The sequence below is a fragment of the Spermophilus citellus genome, assembly GCF_964194105.1.
Source record: "Spermophilus citellus genome assembly, chromosome: 3".
In the NCBI taxonomy this organism is placed as follows: domain Eukaryota; kingdom Metazoa; phylum Chordata; class Mammalia; order Rodentia; family Sciuridae; genus Spermophilus; species Spermophilus citellus.
Window position 1 is genome coordinate 9,694,981 of NC_138184.1, and position 24,629 is coordinate 9,719,609.

General features: G+C 47.0%; 1 protein-coding gene across 2 annotated transcripts; it reads left to right on the forward strand.

Annotated features, from left to right (window-relative positions):
- Window positions 1-1,422: 1,422 nt before the first annotated feature.
- On the forward strand, window positions 1,423-18,100 carry TSPAN16 (tetraspanin 16; the record flags this gene model as incomplete). 2 transcript variants are annotated; one of them, XM_081287350.1, is made up of 7 exons in its annotated part: window positions 1,423-1,491; window positions 3,664-3,861; window positions 6,353-6,427; window positions 8,177-8,284; window positions 10,626-10,778; window positions 13,866-13,949; window positions 18,053-18,100. In XM_081287350.1, 7 exons carry the CDS (start codon window positions 1,423-1,425, stop codon window positions 18,098-18,100), a joined length of 735 nt encoding a protein of 244 aa, XP_081143476.1. The 2 variants fall into 2 exon arrangements, with proteins under 2 accessions (XP_081143476.1, XP_081143477.1); XM_081287351.1 differs by lacking the exon at window positions 6,353-6,427.
- Between the last annotated feature and the right edge of the window lie 6,529 nt (window positions 18,101-24,629).

Here is a 24,629-nt window from a genome sequence, read left to right on the forward strand (position 1 = left end):
GGCCGGGGCGGGGCCTCTGAGGGGCGGGGCCTCCCGCAGCGCGCTCGATCCTCCTTTCCTGCCAGTTTCCTCCTCTCCCTGCTCCGGAGTCCAGTCCTTGCGGCCCTCTGCCATCCTTTGCACCGCCACTTCACCCACGCTCCTCTGCGTCCCCCTCCTTTCCAGTCTCCTTTGCACCTGCCTCCCCGTTTCCGGCCTCGAGCCCCCTCTTCGCGGGCTTTAAACCCTCTTTCCCAGGCCTCCTTTGCACCCTACACGTTCGCAGGTTCCTTTGCACGCCCCCCCCCCCATTCTCGTGCCCTCAACCCCTAGTTCAGGCTCATTTCAGATGATCTTTCAGAGAAAGGCGTGGGCCAGGGCGGAGACAGTGACTCCTCCACGAACATCTAGTCCAGTTCCACGTTCAAGAATCGGAAGACTTGACAAAGGAAAATGGAAGTAGCTAAAGTGTAAATTGTTTCTGCCTTTTTGAGCCGCACCCTTCCCCAAACCCAGCCACCCAGGACCTGGACACAGATACACTCCAGCCCAGGGCAGGACAGAAAGGGACCACCTGGGGTAGGATGTCTCTGGACCGGGGTGGGGAAGCCAGGTGGACCAGGTGCTGCAGGAGCTGCTTTCTGTGCACATGCAGAAATGCCACTACATCTCTGTCATCATCAAGAAAAGGCAGTGACCTGTGGCACAGAGCTCAAGGGCAACTGAGCAGAGCGGACCTCAAAGGGGTTCTGTGCTTCACAGGTTCCTGCCTTCATGTCACCCTTGAGACTTCAAAGCTCAGCCTTCATCCTGCTTCCTGTGTGGCCTCAGGCAGGATCCTTGGCCTCTCAGGCCTTAAAGAAGAATGGGTGAAGCATGGGCAGGACCTCGGAGGGCCCAGGGACTTGCACCTTGATCCCTGAACTGTGTGTAGTCTCTTGATTCATTCATTCCACTGGTGGTTTCTTGAGTACCTACTGAACCAGGCTTTGGGGACACAGTTGTGAATAGGACATCCAGATGCCTGTTCTTTTGGAGACCCCAGTCTACTTCGGATGTCAATGACACAATGGTCTGTGCTGAGCACTTTATCCAGAGGACCCTGGTGGCATCCGGTGGGGTGGGGGGTGCCAAAGAGGAACTGCATGTCTTTTTATCCAATCCCAGTGTGGCTGTTTGGAGAATGAGAAGCCAACAAGGGACAGCATGGGGAACCTGTTTCCCTGATACTGTGAGCCTTGATTGTGATGTGACAAAGGCTTATGACTGAGGCGGGGCAGCTGCCAGGCAGCCCTGGGAGATGATCTGGCAGCCAGGAAACAGAGGGGCAGAGTAAGTGAACTCCGTGCCCCTACCCCAGTCCTCTGACATCTTGGGAAACAGTAGCCTAGAGGTGTAGGAAGATGCTGACTTAAATGTCCCGGGCACCCCAGTCTGGCCAACATGGCTGAAATACACACTCCATATTCTTCCTTGAAGAAAACGTTATCTTTACTGAATGGCTTCGTGACTGTAAGTATGTCACAACTCAGGCCTTGGGACTTTTCAGCCCTTCCTCCACGTCCACGTCCCTGAAAGACAGAAATAAGTTGATCCAAATTGGCATTCGGATCTGTGATCCCCGGGGAAGCAGGAGAGATGTAGGGCAGGCTGTTGGGGAGCTGGCACGTTGGAAACAGGTGAAGGCTTGGATCGACTCAGAGCTGGTGAAATTAGCACAGATGCACGTGATCTTGGGGACCGAAGATCTGTGATGAAAGGGCTCAGCTCTGAACCGAATCCTGCAGAAAATAATTTTTTTTTTGGAGGGGGTAAGACCAGGAGGGAATGATTAATTTCTTTTCATTCTCTCCTTTTTTGGGGATTGAAGCCAGGACCTCATGCATGCTAAGCACACACGACCACTGAGCTACACCCGAGCCCCTTATTTTCTTGATCGTTCAATTTTTTCAAAACATTTTTTCTTACTGTAAAATAACCCAAAGTGTGCATTGTTAGAAAAGTAATTGTGTTCATTGTAAAATAGGGTAAAGAAAAGTTGCCAAGAAGGAGAAGCAAATTAGATATCACTTCTCATCTTGACAACGGTATTGTAATATTTTGATGGGAATTCAATGCATCAATGCATTTGAAAGGCTTAGCCTGTCAGGGAGTTGTCATTCTAGAAATATCATCATCATCTTTAAATCCTTCCAGGCTTTTCCACATACTTTAAAAAACAGTAGACAAACATGTAACGTTGCTTTACAATCCACCTTAAAACATCAACAAAAACAAACAAAAAACGGCATATTAAGGGGTTGGAGATGTAGCTCATTGGTAGAGCACCTCCCTAGAATGAGCAAGGCAGACAAAAAGAAAACACCTGAAAGCACGTGCCAGTGTGGCACACTCCAGTGGTTCGGGAAGCTGAGGCAAGAGGATTGCAAGTTCAAAGCCAGCCTCAGCAACTTAGTGAGGCCTGTATCTAAATAAAATATTTAAAAGGACTAGGGGGCTGGGGATATAGCTCATTGGTAGAGTTCTTGCCTCACATGCACAAGGCCCTGGGTTCAATCCCCAGCACCACCAAAAAAAAAAAGGGGGGGCTAGGGACGTGACTCAGTGGGTAAGCGCCCCCATGTTCAATCCCTGGTATAAATATATAAAAACAGCTTTCTGTGTCAGTCAATATGCTCATACAACAGGGACAGTAAGCCACAGCCTGGCCTGCTATAAAGTGCTTTTGGGGCACAGCCATACTGCTTACCTTGTAGATTGTGTGCAGATTGCTCCTTTCAAATGACATGAGCAGAACTGAGTAGTTTTAAGACATATTAAGACCTTCCAGGGCCATTATATTTGTGGGTTCTCAGAAACAAATTGCCCATCCCTGTCCTACAACATAACGATCCAGGATCCCAAAGCACGATTCCACCATGATTCACTCACCCCATCTGAGGTACTGGTTGCTTCAGTTATTTTAATTTTCTATTTCCATTAAAAACACTGTAACAAATATCTCTGTGTCTCTTGAGACACATCTATGACTATTTTCCTTATGCTGGGTATCTAGGAATGGAATTTCTAGATAAAGCCTTAAAAGGTAAAAATTTTAGGGCTGGGTTGTGGCTTAGTGGAAGAGCACTTGCCTAGCATGTGTGAGGCACTAGGTTCGATTCTCAGCACTATGTATCAATAAATAAAATAAAAGTCCACTGATAACTAAAAGAATATTTTAAAAAAAGATAAAAATTTTAAGGTTGTAAGTATGAATTATAGAGTTTCTTTCTATCTCCCTCCCAACCACAAAGTGTGTTGCCTGGTGACAACTTATGAAAATCTTTCTACATCATCACCAGCTCTGAGTATTATCATTTTTTAAAACATGTTTGCTGCTTTTTTTTTAATATTTTTTTTTAGAGAGAGCGAGAGAGGAGAGTGAGAGAGAGAGAGTGAGAGAGAATTTTTAATATTTATTTTTTTAGTTCTCGGCGGACACAACATCTTTGTTGGTATGTGGTGCTGAGGATCGAACCCGGGCCGCACGCATGCCAGGCGAGCGCGCTACCGCTTGAGCCACATCCCCAGCCCTGTTTGCTGCTTTTATTGGCCTGTGTTTCCTTCTATCCAATCTGAGGAAAAGTTTTATCTGTATACACCTCAAGGACCACTCCCCCCACCATTTTTATTTCTGTTCTAAAGGTGTCTGGCATAATCCTCATTGGCCTTGGCCTCAATGTCAAGTATGGAGAGGCCACCCTGACGAGGGTCCTTGGATTGTCTTCTGCGTACCTCTTTCACTTTGGTTACCTGTGCCTAGTCATAGGCTGCATCACAGTACTGCTTGGCCTCGCGGGGTGGTATGGAGCTACGAAAGAAAGCAGAAGCACTCTCTTTTTTGTAAGTTGGATCGGCACACAGACCCCAAATGGCCCATGCCATGTACAAATCCTTCATTGCCTATCTGACAAACACCTTTGCTCAGTGTCCCCTATTTCAACTGTGTTTGGGATGTCTTGCTTCGTGGCAACAGATGCACCCATCTTTCCCTTTAGGATGTACCTTGTCCTGAATTCCTCCGATCCCCAAGGTTGTAAATTTTATTTGTCTGGTTTTTCTTCCAAAAAATCTTGCTTTCTCATTTTTAGTTATTTAGAGTTTGTATGTGTGGTGTGAGGTAGGGATCTGATTTCACACACACACACACACACACACACCCCAGTGAGATACTGTCCCATGCATTGAGTGGCCCAGGTAGTCTTCCCTGACACACTTGGATCAGTTCTGCTGTGTTCTGTTGGTCCATGTGCCTGTCTTTTGCTGTACAAGTTTATGGCGTAGGGACATTTCAGGTTTGATTGTGCAGACGGCATGCCACTCATTCACACAGCCAGCCTTGACTTAGCATCTCTCCAGATGGCGGCTCTCAGCTTACCCATTCCCATTTCATCTCGGATGCGCCCCCTAGAAGTCCATCTGAGCAGATTGTCCCACCTAGGTTTAATCTGTCGCTAGCATATTGCTCTCCTTCTTCCACTGCATGACTGCAAAACACTGGTTATTTTATTTTGGGAATTTTCAGGGAGATGCTTAGTCTAGTCGCTTCTCAGAGCACAGATAACTGACTGTTAGAAGCACCCCTGGGCCTCGCTAAGATGGGCCTCGCTAAGATGGGCCTCTCAATTCCTTCCTTCCTTCTTTCCTTATCTTCTCCCCTCCCTCCCTCCCTCCTTCCTTCTTCCAGTGCTGGGATTTGAACCCAGGTCCTCCCTGCATGCTAGCTCTACCACTGAGCCACACTCCCAGCTCCCCATTTTCTCTCAATGACCTCATTCCACAAATCAACAGGCTCCCCGCCTGCAAAATTTCATTTTCGCTCCATAGTGAAGAAGCGGGCACTGTTTTAGCCTTTGTTTGACTTGAAAGCATTCAAGCTCCTCTGTTTTCCACCCCCACTAACCTATCAGTAAATTCCATTAGCTTTACCCTCAGGATACGTCCCTGTCCTTCGAAAGCCTCCTGGGGTGGCGCCGGATGGCCTCAACGCCAAGGCTCCAACGCGCCCTCTGGTGGCCGAGGGCGGAACAGCGTGTGGGGGCGAGGAGGCTAGACCCTGCCGCGTGGACAGACTAAGGGCGGGTTCTAAAGGTGGAGCCAGGAGGACTTGGAGACCCCCAGTGTCTGTCATCTGGACGCCTCCGCCACCCAGAGGCAGACACATTATTAGTTGTTACCAGCTGGTACTTGTGTCATTTAGCAGGGCTCCTGCAGCTGTGTAGGCTTCATGGACTGTGGAAACCAGGACTCAAGTGTCCACTGTGCTTTCCTGCCTCTCCTTGTCAAGGCCAGAGAAGCCCTGCCTGTGGCCAGTCCGGCGACTCAAAGCATGGGTTATCAAATAGATGTTTAATAATAGTAGCAATAATAACAGTGGGTACAGATGGGAATAGATGGGTGGGAAGCCAGGAGCTGAGCTTACTTGACCCCCGTGTGTCCTCAAGGTGGGTTACAGACCCCAGTGAAGCCCCCTGAGCTGGCCCCACTGCCACTTGTACCGATAGGGAAACGGAAAGCCCCAAGGAGAAAGGGGGTTCTCTGAGATGAGTGACAGCAGCATTTCCCATTACTCTCTACCAGGCCTGTGAATTTTATCAGAAAGTTAATTCAGCAAATGTTACTTCCCCGGGGCTCCAACTGACCTGGCATCAGCAACTTCCCTGAGTCCTTGTCTAAAATTTGTCACCCTTGCACCCCCCTCCAGTGCTGGGGATGGAACCCAGGGCCTCCCACGTGCCAGGCAAGCACTCTACCATGAGTTACCTGGCCCCCCGCCCTCTTCAAGTTTTATTTTTATTTTTTAACTTTTGCACGTATATTTTTAGTTATAGATGAACACAATACCTTTATTTTGTTTATCTATTTTTATGTGGTGCTGAGGATGCTTTACACGGGGGAGGCAAGAACTCTAGCGCTGAGCCACAACCCCAGCCCCCACGACATTTTTTTGAGACAGGATCTGCACTCAGTTGCTCAGGCGGGCCTCAAACTTACGGTTCTCCTGCCTCAGCTTCCAAGTAGATGGGTTTACAGACGCCAGCCAAGGTGCCCAGCGGATCCTTTCATTGTGCCTCTGCCTCTCCCCTGAGCTTGCCCTCTGCGCAGCCCGCTTTAAGGTCTCCTCTTAAGCCTTCCCAAAAGGGGGTCCAGCTAGCAGCTCCCCCAAATGCCCCACTGCTAGCATCCCACCAGCCTCCCATCCCCCACCCACGTGTGAATTCTTCCAAACTGGAGCATGAGAGAGGTCTGGGATGGGAGGTGGGTGGGGGCACACAGCCCCCCGGATGTGGCAGAAGAGGCTCCCAGCCCCACGTTGTCCCCATCTGCCTTCCAGTGTTTCCTGCTCATGATTATCATTCTCATCCTGGAAATCACGGCGGCTGCGGTGGTCCTCGCTCTCTTCCGCATGGTGAGTCCCGAGTGGCTTCTCCTGCTCCATTTCTGAATGGAACAGAAAAGGATAGAAGCCCCGCCTCCTGGGGCACCCACACTGGGTACCGGCCCCTAGATGGCAGAGATCCGCTGATGGAGGGATTTGTGGGTCCCTTGGACGGGTCGTGCCTCCAGAGATGAGGCGCAAAGTCAAAAATTTCCCTTCCTAAAGGTCACAAGAAACTGCCAAGATCATTTCAGACCAGGTCTCCTGTGTTTGGTGCAGGGAAAGAGGGAGATGGGAATAAAGCACTCCTTGTTGGGTTTTGAAAAAATGTTCAGAACAGAGGATTATTTTGCAAAACTCCTCAAAATAACAAAAGCTTGGGCACGTGCACCCCACAGTCTTGTTTCTGGAAATTGCCCAAGGATTTATTTGCTTAGGCGCAGAGTGACATATGTCATACCGGTGTGTGCAAAAGATTGCCAAGAGCTAGGCGCAGTGGTGCGGGCCTGTAATCATAGCTGCTCTCAGGCTGATGCAGAAGCATTGCAAACTCGAAACCAGTCTGGACAATTTAGCCAGTACCACACCAGGGCTTGTGACACTGGAGACTGAACACACAGCGAGATTGCAAACAGCCCAGGGGCTTAGGTGAGTTACAAGACATCCACATACTGAAGTCCGGTGCTCCCAGAAACAAGGAAGGGAGGCGGCTGTCTGTGCCCGAGATGGGAGGTTCTCTAGGACAGAACACTGTCTTCATTAGCAGTCCCCCAGGAAGATTCAAATGCATGTGGTTTATTGAGAGGCGATACCAGGAAGCACTTACAGGAGACAGGAGAAGTAAAGTGGGAAAGGAAAAACAGCCCATAAAAATGACACTGTGGGCCCCTGGGCTTGGTCCTGCTAGGGATGTCTGGGACACAAGGTAGAACATGCATCTAAGTTATTTCACTCCAGGGGCGAGGGAGCCGGAGTATTGATCCACCGACTCCATTCAGCGGCTGGTGCTGGGCAGGCGGCTCACAGGGAGCCTAGTCAAAGAGGCCACCAAGAACCCACCCTTGCTGACAGTTGGAGGCCCGACCAGTGTGCCCAGAAATGACAGGGCACCGAGAACACCTGCTACTCTTGTTAGAGCAGCCAGATGCAGAACAGTGACAGCAGTTTCAAGCCAGGAGAAAAATAATGAAAATATCCTCGGCTTTGACACACATCCAATATCTCTTTGGGGACACAGGAAACAGGAATAGTCATCGACATGAAGTGGGAGGAACTCTGGCTGGGAGAAAGAGGTGGGAGGTAGACACTTTTCATGATCTCCCCTTCTGGGCTTTGTCAGTTTTGAAGACGGGACTGGATCGCCTCTTTTGGGGGAAAAGAAAAAAAAAAGTAAACCTTTATTTAAATAATCAAAAAATTAAGTTTCTCCCCTCACATGTGCCGAGAGGGATTTGGTTGGTGAGGATGAGACTCGGTTCTTGAATCAAGTTAGAGCCAAGCTGTGGGCGTAGCAGCTTGTGGGCGATTGGAAAGAGCAGATGATTCAAGTTCATTAGTGATGGGTACAACCAGATGCGCGTGGCTGCAGACCCACGCTCTGCCGTGTGTCCCCCTCCCCAACGGGCACCGTGACAGCCTGAATGTGTCCCCCTCTAGCACAGACCCACGAACCAAGGGTAAGAAAAGAGGAGATCCCCTCTCTCTACCCACAAGAACAAACCCCCTCATGGGCCACCCTTGCTCTTTTGTGTGCTAATTGTCTCCGGTCTCATCTGCAAGGTTCGAGAAGTGGCCTTGGAGCACACCTTCATGACTCTGAGGAAGAATTACAGAGGTTACAACGAGCCAGATGACTATTCTGAACAGTGGAACTTGGTCATGGAGAAGGTGAGGTTCTCTTTAAAAAAAAAAAATTGTGGTAAAATGTATGCTACATAAAATTCACCATTTTTGAGCGTATAGGTCAGTGGCATGAAAGTCCATTCAATTCCATCCCTCTCCAGAACTTTCCATCTTCCCAAGCTGAAACTCGGTCCTCGTTAAACACAGACTCCCCATTCTCCCTCCCCACCAGCACCCTACCCACCCCGCATTCTACTTTCTGCTTTCTGGTGATTCTGGGGACTTCCTGGGAGTGGCACCATGCAGTGTTCTCACCTTCTGTGACTGGCTTATTTTGCGGAACATAATTCTAAAGTTCATTCATACTGTGTCAGAATTTCCTTTTCAAGGCCAAATCAATTTGTTTATCCATTCATCTATCAGTGGACACTCAGGCCACTCCTGCCTTCTGGCTGCCAGGAATAAAGGTCATCACCGACACAGTTGTACAGGTATCTGTCCAAGTCCCTGCTTTTACCTAGAAATGGAGTTGCTGGATCGTATGGCAATTCTTTGTTTCATTCATTAATTTATTTTTCCACCAGGGGCATTGTGCATGCTAGACAAGTGCCAAACCCCCAGCTCTTTTTATTTTTTATTTTGACACAGAAGTTTGCTAAGTTGCTGAGGCTGGCCTTGAACTTGCAATCCTCCTGCCTTAGCCTTCCGAGGTGCTGGGATTATAGGTGCTGTGCCTGGCACTGTGTCTAATGTCTTGAGGAATTACCAGACTCCGCCACAGCAGCCACGCGTTTTCATTCTTACCAGCAACACACATGGAATCCAATTTCTGGGCATCCTTGCCAACACTTGCTGGGCAACATATTCTAAGTTGTTGTTGTTGTTGTTTTTAATGAATATATGATCATGATCCCAATAGGCATGAGGTGGTGAGACTCCCATCTTGTCCCTTGGTATTTAAGGAGCAGACAGGCCTGGCATCTACGTTCTTGGGCCAGGTGGCTGAGGACAGTCTCTGGAAGGGAAAAGCCATCACCTGTTTCAGGTGGCACTTTATTTTTTTTTTTTTTTTTGGTGGTGCTGGGGATTGAACCCAGGGCCTTGTGCCTGCGAGGCTCTACCAACTGAGCTATATCCCCAGCCCTCAGGTTGCATTTTACACCTAAGTCAAGTGCAGGAGCTGACAGTCAAGGTCAGGCTGTGGAGCAGGTGTGGAATGGGCTTGTCCACCTCCCAGCTTTGGCTTTTCAAACTTGAGATGGTGGAAGATGCCTCTAGTTCATTCATCCAATCCTTGGACTAATATTCAATGAGCATCTCTTATGTGCCAGGCACTGATTGGGGTTCTGGGTACACAATAAGTCATTTTAAAAATCCTGTTCTGTTCATGATACTTGAATGGGGAGATGGACAAACAAACAATAAGAAACAGTATTAAGGGTGATAAGTTGCATTTAAAAAAGCAAGGAAGGAAATGGATTGTAGCTCAGTGGTAGAGCACCTGCCTGGCATGTGTGAGGCACTGGGTTTGATTCTCAGCCCCACATATAAATAAATAAATAAAGGTCTATCAACAACTTAAAATATATATTTTTTTAAAAAAAGTGCTAACATTCATCCAAGGTTTGGATCAATGGCACCAACAGACTTGATGCAAGGTTGCTGCAAACCTTCAATTTGTTTAACAAACAAACAAACAGTGCCTGTTAAGCACAATAAAGTAAGACACAATACATTTAGTCATTCTCGTTATCTGGAGATGATTTAAATTATACAGGGGGATGTGTGTAGGTTCTACTGCCCTATTGTATATAAGGTACTTGAGCATCTGTGGATTTTAGTACCTCTCAGTGGGGTGGGGTAGCGGGAACCACCTATCTCCTAGAGATACCAAGGGACGACTCTACTGAGATGGAGGGGCTCTTTGTTATAGCCACATAACTGAGCCCAGCCTGACTGATCCAGGTTAGAAAGGGTGGTCAGGACAAGCTTTCCTGAGAAGGGACCTTTGAACAGAGACCTGAATGAAGTAAAGGAGGGAACTAGCAGGTATTTGAAGGAAGAGCATTCCAAAAAAAAAAAAAAAAAAAAGGGAACAGCCTATGCAAGCCCTGGAGGCTGGGGCTTGCTAGGAGTCTTTGAGGAACAGTGAAGAAATCAGTATGGCTGGAGCCGAGTGAGTAAAGGGGAGGTGGTGAGGAGGCGGGCTGTGCAGGGCCTCGGCCTCAGAGACAGGGAAGGCTCCGAGCTGCCGCCGGTGGTGTCGCAGCATTCAGCAGATTGCCCTGGACTGTGATTTGTGGTGGTGACCGCGATGTCTACTGTTGTTATTGTTTTATTATTTGAAGGAGAGTCTTCAGTATTTCCTCTTCTGCTCTCTGTGCAGTTAAAGTGCTGTGGGGTGAATAACTACACGGATTTTTCTGGCTCTTCCTTTGAAATGACAACTGGTCACACCTACCCAAGGGGCTGCTGCATATCCATAGGAGCTGCAGCCTGTGACGGGCACACAGTGTCCAAAGATGTCATCCACCAGAAGGTAACTCAAGCTTCAATTGTGTTGCTTCCACAGGCCCAAAGGGCTGGTGACTTTTCTCTCCAGTGGTACTGGGGATGGAACCCAAGGGAGCTCTCCCACTGGAACACACCCCCGGTCCTTCTGATTGAGACAGGGTTTCACCAAATTAGTTGCCCAGGCTGGCCTCAAACTTGTGGTCCTCCTGCCTCAGCCTCCTGAGTAGTTGGGATCACGGGGTGTGTCACATTTCCCAGCCTGCTGGCTGTTGACTTTCTAAAAATTGCTTATTTGTGGGGACCCTAGCAAAGGGGATGAGGGAGAGAGAAATCAACATTCATTGAGTGTTCGGTCCCCCCGTTTTCTTTTTGGTGCCAGGGATTGAACCCAGGGGTACTTAACCCCTGAATAACATCCCCAGCCCTTTTTATTTAGAAACAGGGTCTCACTGAGTTGCTGAGGCTGGCTTTGAACTTGCGATCCTCCTTCCTTAGGCTCCTGAACCACCGGGATTACAGGCGTGCTCCACCGTGTCAGGTTCAGCTCCTTTTAATAGTAGAATCTGGAGGAGCATATTACTCAGTTTTCCTTGCTGTAACAAAATATCTGAGATAATCAGTTTAAAAAGAGGAATGGTTTATTCTGGCTCACACTTTCAGAGGTTTCAGTCTTGGTCAATTGGCCCCATTATTTTTTGGCCTGTAGCAAGGGAGCACACCATGGCGAGAGTGTGTGGCAGAGAAAGCCTGTTCACCTGGTGGATGGATGAAAAAGAGAGAGGAAAAGATCAGGGTCCCACAGTCCCCTTCAAGGAAGCCTGCCCCCCATGACCTAAAGACTCCCATTAGGCCCCACCTCTTAATGGTTCCATCATCTTCCAATAGTGCCACATGGGAGCAAGACTATAACACATGGGTTTTGAAGAATGTTCTAGATCCAAACTATAGCAGGAGGTTCAAGTTACCTTTTCCACTTCATAGGGGAGATTGAGGTCCAGGAAGGGAATGTGACCAGTTCAAGGCCACATGGCTTTGACAAAGTTGGGATCTGAATCCACATCATCTCAAGTCTGGGGCATTTTGCCTGCTCTACAGAAAGCTGAAGCTGCAGAGTCATGATAAAAATATGATAATCCTAGTGATAGTATTGGCCAGCCATGTGACCAAGCCCTCACTGAGGCATATATATCTTGGCACTGTTAGTTATTTCTGAGTGCACTTTACATATGAATGGAAGGGCTTTGTTACATATGTAATCAGCACCTTCTCAGCCCTTCACATGGATTTTCTCACTCATCTCTCACAATAACCTCATGAGATGTGAGTATGATAGTTTTTTTGTTGTTTTGTTTTATAGATGAGGAAACTGAGGCTCAGAGAGGTTAGGAGACCAGACAAAGTGGGGGGCCTCGCACCTGTTAGGTGAGCACTCAACCCCTGGGCCACACCCCAGCCTAATCACATCACCTCTCCAGTTGAAGATCACACCCTTTTTTGTTTTGTGGATTAAGGAAACTGAGGTACAGCGGTACCAATAGTCAGGGGTGGTGCACCTGGATTTCAAACCCCACCCTCAGATCCCCCCTAACTTTTGCCACAAGGGGACAAACATGGGGCCCTTCTTTAAGGGAGGAAATAAGAATCATCCATCCATCCATCCATCCAACCACCCATCCACACCAATGGCTCCTGCTATGAGCCAGGTCTTATGGAGAATCAGCTGGGCTGACTGCCAGGCTGGGGCCTCAGAGGTAGACTTGGGGCCACACACTGGCCACTGGACTCTGAACCACCTGCCTATCACATCCTCTCCTCCCATTTTCTTCCCTCCTCACCCCACTGCAGCCACAGTGGTGTTCTCACTCCTGCTCAAAAAACATCAGGCACTGTCCTGCCTCAGGGCCTTTGTACATGCTGTTCCTTCTGCCTGGAATGCTGTCCCCTCAGATATCTTCCTCTCTCATCTCTTTCCACTCTGTGTTCAAATGCCCCTTCCAGGTGAGGCTGTTCCTGACCTCTATATTAAAAGGATCCCCCTCCCCACCATCACACTGTCCCCATGCCCTGCTTCAGTGGCCTCCTGGCATTTGTAGCCACTGGACAGCATCATCAAGTTGCTTGTCACCCCTGTTGAAATGTCAGCCCCACGAACGCAGGAATTTTATGTCTTTTGTATACTGCTGTGTTGTCAGTGTCCAGGTCAGTTCCTGGCACACAGTAGGCACTTAATAAATACCTATTATTGAAAGATGGGGTGCTGGACAGGGACAACTGCAAGCTCAAGGAAGCTCATCCTCCAAAGGCAAGACATTCCAGGGGCCTTGAAAGGGAGCGCTCAGTGACAGCAGAGAAGGGAGGATAAACCCCTCCTCCACCTCTGGGTGACTTGCCCTGCCCCCTACTGTGTTCGCCTAACCCCTCTGAGCCTCATAAAACTAGAGCACCCACCTCATGAGGTTATATGAGAGATGAATGAGAAGATACATATAAAGGGCTGAGAAGGTGCTGAATACATATGTAATAAAGCCCTCTGTTCTTATGTAAAGAGCACTCAGAAATAACTAACAGGAGCTGGAGGGATAGCTCAATGAGACTCAGAGTGCAATCTTTGGCACCATGAAGAAAAAAAAAAGAAAAAGAAAAAGGAAAGGCAAAGAAGGAAGGAAGGAATGAAGGAAGGATGGAAAGAAGGAAGGAAGGAAGGAAGATTGGTTCTTTGCTTTCATGTAGATTCTTTGTTTTACTCCCCACACACACAAAAAAAAAAATCTTTAAAGGCAGAATCTGTCAGTACCATTTATTGAAGGGATAGCAGAGGCACAAAGAGGTGGAATGACCTCTCCAAGGTCAACACAGCTCTATTCTAGGACAAGTGGCTACAGGTAATCACAGCAGTTGAACACGGTGTGGCCCACACAGGACGGCATGATGAGGAGGCCAGGGAAGACGCTGGGCTGGAGGGGGACATCAGAGGGGGAAGGAGCCAAGGCACTAAGGATCTGTCCCCCTCTCCTCTCAAGAGGCATGTGACCCACCCAAGGAGTGGTGGGATGGAGGCCCAGAGTCCGGGTCCCTAACCGGCTCCTCCCTGCTTTGGTATTTGCACCCCCAGGGCTGTTTCCACAAGCTCCTGAAGATAACCCAGACCCAGAGCTTTACCCTGAGTGGGTTCTCCCTGGGGGCAGCAGTGATACAGGTAAGACCCGACCTCTCTGGAGGTTCCTCCCCACCTGCCCTGTACTGAGGGTTGAACTCAGGGATGCTTTACCACAAAGCCACATCCCAGCCCTTTTTATTTTTTATTTTGAGAGGGGCTTCACTAAATTGCTCAGTGCCTTGCTAAGTTGCTGAGGTTGACTTTGAACTTGTGATCTCCCTGCCTCAGCCTCCCATGTTGCTGGGATTCCAGGCGTGCGCCATCATGTGGGACCACATCAAGCCCCTAAGGTGGCTGAACACTGTTCTCATCAAGGGTGGGAGGGGCCGTAGTAGGGAACAAAGGACAAAAATATCTCCCAGGTGGAGCTGACGGTCACATGACTATTTCTGTTGGATACTGGCTGCAGGCTGGGATATAGCGCAGTGGTAGAGCTCTTGTTTAGCGTGTGCAGACCCGGGGTTCCATCCCCAGCACTGCAAAAACAAGACAAAAGGCAAGAAAGAAAAAGAAAATTCACTATAAGGGGGACGTCACGAGAGCGCTGGGGCCTCCCCCCTGATGTGGGAGAGGAAGAACGCTGGCTCATTCTGGGACGTGTCTTCTTGACCTCTTTCCTGGTGGGCGTCTCATGGGGACAAGAGCCGAGACCATGGACTTGGCCCTGGGTGCACCACTCACTAGCTGTATGAGGCCGTGGCCTCCTCTCATGGGTTGGGAGGCACCGATGAGGTGAAATTCAAAGGCTTTGCATGATGCCCTGCATGAACTGATTCCCCAAGGTTCTCCTCTCAGTTCTAGAGAGACCTTGTCTAGTGTGTCACGAGGCAGTGGCTGTAAGGGGATGTGTACACCACCATCCCCTGAAGGCCACTCACCGTGGAGACACTGTGTACAAGGGCTGTTCTCACTCCTGAGCCCTATCTGAAGAGCTCTTTGACATGGACAATCGTCCTAGTCTGTTTTCTATTGCTAGCTAAGAATCCTTAAGGCTGGATATTAGGGTTTGGATCTGGAATGTCCCCCAGAGGCCCTTGTGGTAAAGGATTGGTCACCAGTCTGTGCTATTACTGGGAGATGACGAGACCTTCAATGTGTGGGCCCTCCCCTGGTGCAGTGGAGCATGCCTGTGATTCCAGTGGCCAGGGGAGGATGAGGCAGGAGGGTGGTAAGTTCAAGGCCCGCCTCAGGAACTTAAGGAGACCCTATCTCAAAATAAAAAAATAAAAAGAGCTGGGGATGTGGCTCAGTGGTTAAACCCCCTGGATTCAATCCCCAGTACTCCCCGCTTAAAAAAATAATATTAACTGAAAAGAAGTAGAAATCTGATTTCTAGAGTTGCCAAATTGTCGCCAAGTCGTGTGTGCGTGTGTGCGTGTGTGTGTGTGTGTGTGTGTGTGTGTGTGGTGGGGGCGTTTGTTACTGGGGATCAAATCCAGAGCCATTCACATTCTGAGCATGTGCTGTAATCCTGAGGGACACCCCCAGCCCAGGTATGATTTTTTTAAAAGAAGTAAATAGAAATTTTGGAATCAACAAATACAATTAAAATGAAAATTTCACTATAGGGATTCAGTAACAAATTTAATTTGGCAGAAGAAAGTATCAGTGAACTTGAAGCTGGATCAACTGAAATTATTTAGTCTGAGGGACAGAAAGAAAATTAACAGAGCCTCAGGGCCTATGGGACACCATCAAAAAGGCCAACATATGTGCACCAGGAGTCCCTGAAGGGGAGAAGAAAAAGGTGGCAACCAGACAGTCTCCACATTAAGAATCTATGATCCAAGAAGTTGGATGAACTCCAAGTAGAACAGGCTCCCAGAGATCCACACCTACACACTGCGTAAGAAGGCAGGACGGGAGGCGCACCTCAGGGGTAGAGCATGTGCTTAGCATGAGTGAAGCCCTGGGTTCAACCCTGAGTGTCCAAAACAGAACACAAACAAAAATCCAAGCAAAACCAAAGAAAGAAAGAGGGTCACAACTCATTTGTTATGAGAAACTATGGACTGCATATTTAAATGCTAGAAGAAATTCTGTCAACTAAGAATTCAATAACCAGCAAAATTACCCTTCATAAATGATGGAGAACTTAAGACAGTCCTAGGTCAACCAAAACCAAGGAAAGCAGTCACAGCAGACCCGCCCCATAGAAATCCTAAAGGGTATCCCCAAGGCCAAAATGAAGGACAAAAGATACTGATCTGTTAAGTCCCAAGTTGTGATTCTGTGACTATTTCAAAGACATTGACACAAGTTCATTAAAAGAGGTGGGAAATAACAACCTCATACTTGTGTATATTATTATGTCAATTATATCATTATAATCATATTACTCTATGTTATATAATTATATATCCATAATGACATACTATATTTAAAATTTTGTACGTGTTCCATATCTCGAACAATGAAACCAAATAGGTTAATATGAATCCTCTCCCCAGAATAAAAATTAGAAAAACAATGTAAAAGTATTTTTTACTCAAAGTTGTCTACATGTACTTAATTTAAAAGACAACTGCAGCTGAGCATGGTGGTGGGCACCTATAGTCCAATTAATCAGGAGGCTAAAGTAGGAGGATCACTTGTGCCCAGGAATTCAGGGACAGACTTGGCAATATAACAACACCTCTGTCAAAAATTTAATTAATCAATCAATTAATTAAAAAGACAACTGTGGGGACTGGGGTTGTGGCTCAGTGGTTGAGCACTTGCCTTGCACATATGAAGCACTGGGTTTGATCCTCAGCGCCACATAAAAATAAATAAAGGTATTATGTCCATCTGCAATAAAAAAATTTTAAAAAAGACAACTGTGTCTTTTTTAAAATTATGCTAATATACTTGTATATAAATAGTCCATTTGTATGAAAATAATACTATAAAAGAAGATAGAATAAGGCTACAAAGGAGCATGTATTTTGTATGTTATTAGTTTGCCACAAATCCAAACTACATTGCAAAAATTAAGATTTTTAACTGTAATCCCTAAGGCAACCACTAAGAAATAATTTTAAAATATTGTAAAATAAGTGAGGGAATTAAAATAGTACATTAGAATATATCTAATGTAAAAGAAGTTCATGATGAAAGACTAGAAAGCCAAACCACAGGGCAAATGAAAACAAATTAGAAAGTAGCAGATAGATATCCTACTTTATCAGCAATTCCATTAAATGTAAAAGGACTAAACATTCGGATCAAAGACAAGAGATTGGAAGGATGGATTTAAAAACCTGATCAATCTATATTCAGTGTACAAGAAACACTTTAGATTCAAAGTCACAAATGTTTTGAAAGTAAAAGGGTGGGAAAAAGATGTACCATGTCAACAGTACCCTATATATAACATAGAGCTGCATGGCTACACTAATATCAGACCCAAAAAAGTTACTAGAGACAAAAAGGGACATTATTCATAATGATAAAAGGGTCAGTGCTTATGGAAGTCATTATAAATACAAACATTTTATATATATATATATATATATATATATACATACACACACACACACACATATAAGTGTAAAACAAACAAAAAAGACATTAATATATCACACATGCACCTCAAAATGGAACTCCAAAATAAATGACGCAAAAACTGGTGGAACTGATGGGGGAGGATAGACAAGTCAACAGTAGTTGTTGGAGATTTTTATGCCACACTTTTAATGATGGGTAGAACAACTAGGAAGAAGATCCACAAGAAACCAGGAGGGGCCGTCTGTCCACAGTGTGTGTGTAGGAGGCTCAGGATGGGCAGAAGAGAGGCGGTCAAAGAAACACGCAGCCCCACTTCTCCTGCCCTCCCCTATCTCCTGCCTGGGCTTCTAATGGCCAAACCTTCAGGAAGTCAGAGGCAGAAGAGCCTGGAAATCAGGAATCAGAAGAGCACACATAAGATCTGAGCAAAGTAAAGGCTCAGTGACTCACAGGCACCATGACAAGGCCTACGCCCTGTCCCCACTGCTGGGTCCCTGTGTCAACAGGACCAACGCGGCTTTAACTAGGCCCAGACAGACCTGCGGCCCCGTGTAAACTTGTGCCTCGGGAGGTTCCCCCTGCTCCCTGACTCCAGTTTGGGCCGGTTTCGGGTCTCCAGCAAGACCCCAGTGTTTCTTTCCTCTCCATTCCAGTTGCCGGGAATCCTTGCCACCCTGCTGCTCTTCATCAAGCTGGGCTGACACAGAACCATGGAGAAGACCGGAAACGTGGGCCCGCCTGGCTTCTGGAGATGGGGACTCATTTTTATTTCTCTGTGGCCCTCACTGCTTTCGGGAGCAAGATTGATAATAAAGAATTCAGAAAACCCCCATCCATCCCGACTCTTCTCAGGCCAGCTAACGATGACTTTAGCTTGAAATACCCGAACCGGATGGGGTATGAGTCCTTTTATTGTTACAATAATGAAAAGCCCGAGGTGGGTACTTTAAAGAAGAGAATTCTATTTAGCTTCGTTTGGGAGCCAGAAAGTCCCAACAGCCTAGTGCCAGCTCTGGTGAGGGTTTCCTTGGCTTTATTACCTTATGACAGATGGAACCACAGTGCTAGGAGCTGAATAGACGAGGGAAAGATTATGTAGACGGACAGGAAGCCAGGTTAAAGGGGTGGAGCCAGCCTTGAGATCTCCCACTAGGCCCCACCTCTTAAAGGACCATCACACTGCTCAAAGCACCACCCTGCTGACACAGCTCCTGGCGTATGAGCCTTTGGAGCACAAACCACATTCAAACTATAGCAGATGTCACGTCCTTCTTTCTCTCACAATTTTCCTGTTTACTCTGTGAAAAAATCTGGAACATTCATAGTAGTCAAGAGACTCAGTCCAAAGAAACCCCCAAAGAATCAATGTCATAACAGTTTTAACATATTTGTTTTATTTATCCTGTTTTTTTTTAAATTTATTTTTATGTTTATTATTTATTTTTGTGGTACTAGGGATTGAACCCAGGTACAATCTACCACTGTGCTGCATCCTTAGCCCTTTTTATCTTTTATTTTGAAACAGGGTCTTGCTATGTTGCCCAGAGTGTCCTCTAACTTCCTGCCTTGGCCTTCTGAGTTACTGGGGACACAGGCAAGTGCCACTGCACCTGGCTCATCTATTTTTTGTGGTGCTGAGGATTGAACCCAAGGGCCTCCTACAAGTGTTCTGCCGCTGAACTGCATGCCCGCTCCTTTTTACTTTTTATCATGAGGCAGGGTCTCACTAAGTAGCTCAAGCTGGCTTCAAACTTTAGATCCTTCTGCCTTAGCCTCCTGAGTTGCTGGGATTACAGGTGTAAGGCACCACACCTGGCATTGAATTATTGTCATTATTATTTGCAGTGCTGGGGATAGAACCCTGGGCACTCTACTAATGAACTACACCCTCAGGACTTCATTCATATATAAATCATAATTTATATATTTATGTAAATTATATATTTACAATGTAATATTTTGATATGTAGATCTTTTTTTTTTTTTTTTAACAGATTGAATCCAGGGATGCTTAAATACTGAGCCACATTCCCAGCTCTTTTAGTTGTAGATGGACACAATACCTTTATTTATTTTATTTGTTTATGTGGTGCTGAGGATTGATCCCAGTGCCTCTCACATGCTAGGCAAGTGCTCCACCATTGGGCCCCAGGCCCAGCCCTTGATATATATCTTATTGAGGAAAAAAATAAATAAACTTAGTTTCTTGGGGGGCAGGTACTGGAGATTGAACTCAGGAGCACTCAAAACACTGAGCCACATTCTCAGCCCTATTTTGTATTTAGAGACAGGGTCTCAGTTGATTAGTGCCTCCCCGTTGCTGAGGCTGGTTATGAACTTGCGTTCTTCCTGCCTCAGTCTCCCAAGCCGCTGAGGTTACAGGCATGTGCCATGGCACCCAGCTTAAATCTTCTAGTTATACTTGCTCTTAATTAATTTAGAAATCACTAATTTTAGCTGGGTGTGGTGGCGCATGCCTGTAATCCCAGCTGCTGCAGACACTGAGGCCAGAGGATCACAAGTTCAAGACCAGCTGCAGCAAATTTGCACAACCCTCACCAACTTAGTGAAACCCCACTATTTTGAAACCTCAAAATTTTTAAAAATAAAAAGGGATGGGGATGTGACCTAGTGATAAAGCCCCTCTGGGTTCCATCCCGGGTACCAAAAACAAAACAAAGAGCCCCACTAATTTTGGAGGTCCCAGAGCTGGGCAATACATTGTTGGTCTCCCACTAGCTCTGCTGTAGATGAGGCCTCTGAGTGTGAGCCACGATGATGAAAGTTGCCTAGGTTTCTCTTCTGGGACCTGAAGATCAATTTGGCTGAAAACATTCACCCTTCATTTGGGCCCGAAGGTATCCTGTGGGTGGGTGACTGGAATAAGACGAAAAGGCATGTCGGGAATCCTTTGTGCCATAAGCTTTTTTTTTTTTTTTCTTTTCCTCCACCCTGCCCGGCTGTTGCCTTAACTTTTGAGTTAGATGTCCTTCCTCTGCAGGTAGACACACTGAATCTTTGAGAAATGCTTCATCCATAACCATAACACAGGGTTAACTTGACCTTGACTTGCCAGTCTGTCTCCCTGCCCCAACCCTGCAGGTAAAGGCATCCATCAAACTCAAGGACCACTTCCGGAAATACCAGACCATAAAAGGAGTGAAAAGAGGTGGCACCCGAGTTCCTGGAAGATCTCTGCCCCTTCCTAGAAGAGACACGAATATTCCTCCCCCTCATTAGCCTGTCCCTCTCCCTCCTCTTCCTTTCCCTGATCTGGACCCCCTGGGCCCTTCAGGGTGGTCGTGTCAGCAAAGCCCCCTCTTCTTCATTGTGTGGCCACTGAATAAGGCCTTTCTTTGTCCCCAGCTCTCCTCTCCTGGACGCTGGTTGTTCTTGGGAGGAGCCTCGGAACCTGGGCTCAGTAACGTGTATACGATGTGGAATGATTAAATCATATCCCGTCACCTCGCTTACAAACTCTATTTTTGTGGTGAGACGTTTTGATGGGTTATTTTAAAACAAATCCCAGGCAATGTCATTTTCCCCTTCATCCTTCAGTAGATACCTCTAAAAATATATTCATTTGTGTTCACAACCAGAATGCCATTATCACACCTACGACAATTCCTTGGAATCACTTAATACCTGGGCCATCATCGAATTTTCCTGATTAGCTTAAAAATGTCTTTTTATACTGAGTGTCTTTGAATCAAGATCCAAACAAGCTCCACATGTCGGTTTGATTGTCACGTCTCTGGGGTCCCTTTTGTTCTAGCCCAGCAATCCTCAAATTGGAGCATGCATTAGACTCTTCTGGATGGCTTGTAAAAGCTGGGTACCTTCTGACTCAGGGGATCTGGGAGAGGGCCAAGAATCTGCATTTCTAGAAAGTTCTTAACAAGACACTACTGGTCTGGAAAAAACCAGTTTGAGAACCTCTGCTCTAGGTTCCTCCTCTTCCTCCTCCTCTTCCCTCCTCCTCTCTTTTTGCCCTGCTGAGGATCGAACCTAGGGCCTTTCACATGCTTGGCAGGTGCTGTACCACTGAGCACCACCCCCAGCCTCTTCTCATTCAATTGGACAGGGATGTGGCCTGGTCATGGGGTACCCAGGAGATGTTAAGGCGCCCATGGTCACTGCTGAGAATCAATGAACCAAAGGTGTCATCCAGTGACCACAGGAGACTGAATTATTCGTTAGGGATTGCACAATGGAGATTTAGCAAATTCTGGAGGGATTGAATCCATGGGCGCTCAACCACTGAGCCACATCCCCACCCCCACCCCCTTTTAAATATTATTTTAGTTGTAGATGGAAATAATCTTTATTTTTATGTGGTCCTAAGGACTGAACCCAGTACCCCACATGTGTGAGGCAGGTGCTCTAACACTGAGCTGCCACCCCAGCCCCTGCCCAGCCCTTTTTATATTTTATTTAGACACATGGTCTCACTGAGTTGCTTAGAGCCTTGCTAAATTGCTGAGGCTGGCTTTGAACTCATAACCATTCTGTCTCAGCCTCTTGAGTTGCAGGGATTACAGGTGTGTGCCATCGCTAGGCTCCAGTCTTTATTTTGGAAGGATCAGAGGAAGGTAGAATGGGCAGGTCACATTTACTACCGTGGCAATCAACCTCCCATTTCAGGCAAATACACATCTATTTTTCTTTGAAGCCGCTGGTCTCAGACTGTCAGTGCCTGAGCCAGGGGCTGGCATGTGACCCCGCCAGCCAATCAGCTCACTCCACCTCCTGGCTCAGTCATTGGTTCAGGCCTAGGTGGGGGCTTTGGGCAACTGCCCCTTGTTCAAGGGCACCATTTGGGAGTCAGGGATGCAGAGGAAAGGCACAGAGAGGAGAGCTGAGAATCCTGCGACAGGCTGTGGAGCTCCTGGCCTTAGTCTCTCTTTTGGGGTCTGCAGTCATGCCCCCCACTCAACCAACATCATCGAGTGTCCTGCTCTATGTCAGAAACCCCACTCACAACACTTCTTTTTTGAGTAAATAAATAAATATATGTACGTATATATAAAATTTGTATTTATTTATCTTCTTACACACACACACACATATGTATATGTATATATAATATGGATACAGTTCCTTTACTTTATTTACTTTTACATGGTGCTGAGGACCAAACCCAGTGCCTCCCACGTGCTTGGCAAGCGCTTAACCCCTGAGCCACAACCCAGCCCCCTCCCAACACTCAGAACACACATCGGGGTTCCCCACACAGAGCAGTTCTCCAGTTCTCCATGGACACCATCCTGGTGTCCTGCCATTCAATTTGGTCCTGACCCACATTACCTGGAGTTAGTGTGAGACTGTGCAGTTTTGCGCTTGGGGGCATCTGGCTTTGCCTCCTGCCACACTCCACAGAAACTCGAGAGCCAGGCTGATGAGGAAAATTGGTTTATTCAAAGTCGGGGTTGAGGAAGATAGAGATCCTTCTGTCTTAAATCTCCATCTCTGGGGACTCAGGGGGGCAGAAGCTTTTATAAGAGAAGAGGAGGCACCAATGTTGCAAATGGCAGGACATGTGATGTGCAGATTTAACTTGGCTGTGCTTAGCTGGAGAAATGTTGGTCTTAATTTCCTTGGCGCCTGCTCTTAGCTCAAGAAATAAAACCATTTATCAGGAAGTTGCTTTTAATTTCAAAAGGGGTCCTTTCACTTTAAGGGCTCAGTCCCACAAAACTGCCCTCGCTTGAATTCCCAGGTCTCCTTTTCCATTTTTGTTGTTATTGTTGTAACAATATCACAGATGGAGTTTTATATACAAAAGAAAAGTTTATTGGGAGCCAGGCAGGGTGGCACATGCCTGTAATCCCAGCCACTCAGGAGGCTGAGGCAGGAGGATCAAGGCCAGCCTCAGCAACTTTGCAAGACCCTCAGCAACTCAGCGAGACCCTATTTCAAAATTTAAAAAATAAATAAATAAATAAATAAATAGGCTGGGCACAGTGCACGCCTGTAATCCCAACCGCTTGGGAGGCTGAGGCAGGAGGATTGTGAGTTCAAAGCCAGCCTCAGCAACTTAGTGAGGCCCTAATAACTCAATAAGACCCTGTCTGTAAATAAAATATGTAAAAGAGGGCTGGGAGGGGCTGGGGTTGCGGCTCATTGGTAGAGTGCTTGTCTGGCATGTGTGAGGCCCTGGGTTCGATCCTCAGCACCACAGAAAAATAAATAAATAATTAAATAAAGATATTGTGTCCATCTACAACTGAAAAATAAAATAAAATAAAAAGGGGAGCGGGAGCTGGGGATGTGGCTTGCTGGCAAAGTGCCCCTGGGTTCAATCCCTGGTAGAAAAAAAAAAAGTTCAACTCAACTCATGATTCTGAATGCTAGGAAGTTCAAGATCCAGTGCCACATCCAGTGAGTCCTTCCTGCAGGCAGGCACTCTGGTGCGGAGTTCTAAAGTGATGCAGGGCATCACAAGGTGAGATGGCACTCGTGCTAGTTCAGGCCTTCTTCCTCATTTAATAAAGCCACAATGTCGTTATGGGTGTCCCTACTCTCAGGGGACCTCATCTAATCCTCATGACCACCCCAAATCCTCCCAGTACCACTAACAAATGACTTTGGATTAAGTTTCTTACACGTGTATTCTGGGAGACATACCCAACCCTGGTTATCCACATGGCCATCATACTTGGCTGTAAAGCCTGAGGGTTTCCGCAATCTTCCCTCTTTTAAGGTCAATAATTTGCTACAGTGACTCACTGGTTCCCTAAGTAAATGACCAGGTGCTTTACCTTCCTTTACTGGCCGGTGGTGAAGGATCAGACCGAGTCGGGGATGCGGTGGGTGGTGTGCTGGGCGCCCTGTCTCAGCATCTCAGTGTGTTCACTAACCCCCAACCCTAGGGACCCCATCCTTTAGGGGCTGGTGTTGGCCATTGGTGATCAACTCAACTTCCAGCTTCTCTGCCCTCCCCCAATGTGAGCGGGGAGCTGAAGGGTGGGACCACGAGTAACCCCTTAATTCTGCCTCGGTCTTTCTTAAAACCCAGCCCCACCCTGCAGCTTCCTGGGGTCCCCCCTCACCAGTCACTTCCTTGGTGTGCAAAAGATACTCTTCTCTCTCCAAAGATTCTAAGGGTTTTAGAAGCGTGTGTAGGAACCAGTGGAGACAAAGATCAAATATTCATTTTTTACTTTATCACGGTCAGAAACAGAGTGAAACGTGGCAGGGAAAAGGACAAAATTGAGCCGTGAGGGAGGC